At 39.7% G+C, this 1,704-nt stretch overlaps 1 protein-coding gene across 1 annotated transcript in view; it reads left to right on the top strand.

Moving 5' to 3' along the window:
• LOC106527859 (coatomer subunit delta) overlaps positions 1-1,552 on the top strand; it is a 20,869-nt gene extending 19,317 nt beyond the window's left edge. The window contains exon 10 of the mRNA XM_014022869.1: positions 442-1,552. Within this exon, the coding sequence (XP_013878323.1) occupies positions 442-531 (90 nt within the window). The 3' untranslated portion in view covers positions 532-1,552. The remainder of the gene's footprint in view (positions 1-441) is intronic.
• Positions 1,553-1,704: the final 152 nt, after the last annotated feature.

Below are 1,704 nucleotides of genomic sequence, written 5' to 3'. Positions count from 1 at the left end.
TTTTAAAGACAAGAATCTGAAAATGTAATTAGGTCATTTTGACCTAATTTGACTTAATCCTCATTTCGATATGATGGCTCACAGATTAACCATCATACATTAAAAACTCAGAATGCATCCAGTATATTCTAACCATCGCCCACCCCTGTGTCATGTAGACGTGTCTGTATCATATCAACTGATGTCACGACTAATAATCTAACTACTGATCGCTGCAAATGACCAGATTATCCCTTTAAGAGAAACAGATTTGCACAAATCTGTGATGTGACTTCAAAGAGCTGATCAGATTACACTGTTGTGACACTGTGACATGTAGACTTTGTGCTAAAAGAAACAACCCACAGCTGTTTAAAATAAGAGTATAAATATTAAACTCTATAACCGTTGTTCAGCTTGTGAACCCAGAGGAGGTAATGACCTTTCCTTTCTGTCTTCCAGGTGACCAAAGTGACTCACGTAGACGGTGACAGCCCCGTTAAATTCTCTACAGAAACCTCCTTTGTCGTCGACAAATACGTCATTGAGTAGAAATTGAAAAATCACAAAAAGAAAAAAGAAAAATCACACAACGCCCAAATCTATGCTACGGAGAAGATTGAAGATTTCTGCCTGCCGCTGCCCCTGTTTACTATTTTCGACTGTCCATGGTCAGGACTGTGTGCCTCTGGCCAAGCCTCCTCCCCTGGTGGAGAAGAGCAGCGGTGGTGTATTTATGTTTGTATCAGAGGATCAGATATATACATATATGTATAAAAGATGTAATTTGAACATGAATCAAACAGATGTAGAGAAATGACAGCTCCACTGCAGAAAGTAGAGGATGACTGCGGGGGTGAAGGAGGGACCATCACTAAAGCCCTGCAGCAGGTAGAGAGGAGCAGGACCTGAGACCTGGGTCTGCAGCAGAACCAGCACAGGTAGATCTTTGTTCTGTCATGTCTAACTGTAGAGCTGTGTGTCTTCACTTAGGCTTTTATTATCTTTTTCTTCAGTCAGAAAACAAAACGTGTCTGTCTGTTCTGGATCTTTGTTTTCAAAGCAGTTTTCTCTGGTTCTTTGCTTTTTAATGAATGAATAATTAATCGTCTGCATGTTGAAGGTGAGTGAAGTGCAGGATTTGTCAGGGATTCAGCTGCAGGACAAACCCACCAGTAAAATCATCTGTTCAAGTTTTATGTTTTGTTTTTGTGTTGTTGGGGAACACCATTAAACCACTCCCCTCTTTGACTCGACTTCATTTCAGTCTAAATGGTAAAGGTAGAAAATAAAAGAGCTTCAGCAGGGTGGGAGTCGGTCAGCTGGGGGTCTTCAGTAAACATCCACACAGTCATCCTTTACTTACAGCGTCCCAGAGCATCATTACTCTAAAACATTATTTTCTTTTTGTTTTCTCCAAGTTTCAATGAATATGTGGACGTGGGGTCAGAAATGACTTTTTGTTTTGTTTTTTTAAGCAAAATAATTAAAGGAGTCTTCACATTCCACTGTACAACATGGGGGGTGGGCTGGGGGAGGACAACTTTAATGGAATAAAATGTATTATTGGAAATGTAAGTTTGTATGGATCTTTGTCCACTAACAGTGGCGTCACTAGGCCTATTTTAGGGGGGCTGGAGCCCCCCTAAAATATTTTAAAACCCCCCTAAATTATTTTGGTGTAAAAGAAATTATTTAAAATTAAATATGTGGTCAGAATAAATA

This window comes from Austrofundulus limnaeus, unplaced genomic scaffold, assembly GCF_001266775.1.
Source record: "Austrofundulus limnaeus strain Quisiro unplaced genomic scaffold, Austrofundulus_limnaeus-1.0 Scaffold345, whole genome shotgun sequence".
In the NCBI taxonomy this organism is placed as follows: Eukaryota; Metazoa; Chordata; class Actinopteri; order Cyprinodontiformes; family Rivulidae; genus Austrofundulus; species Austrofundulus limnaeus.
The sequence above is the reverse complement of the archived record's forward strand: the minus strand, read 5'-3'. Positions and strand labels throughout refer to the sequence as shown.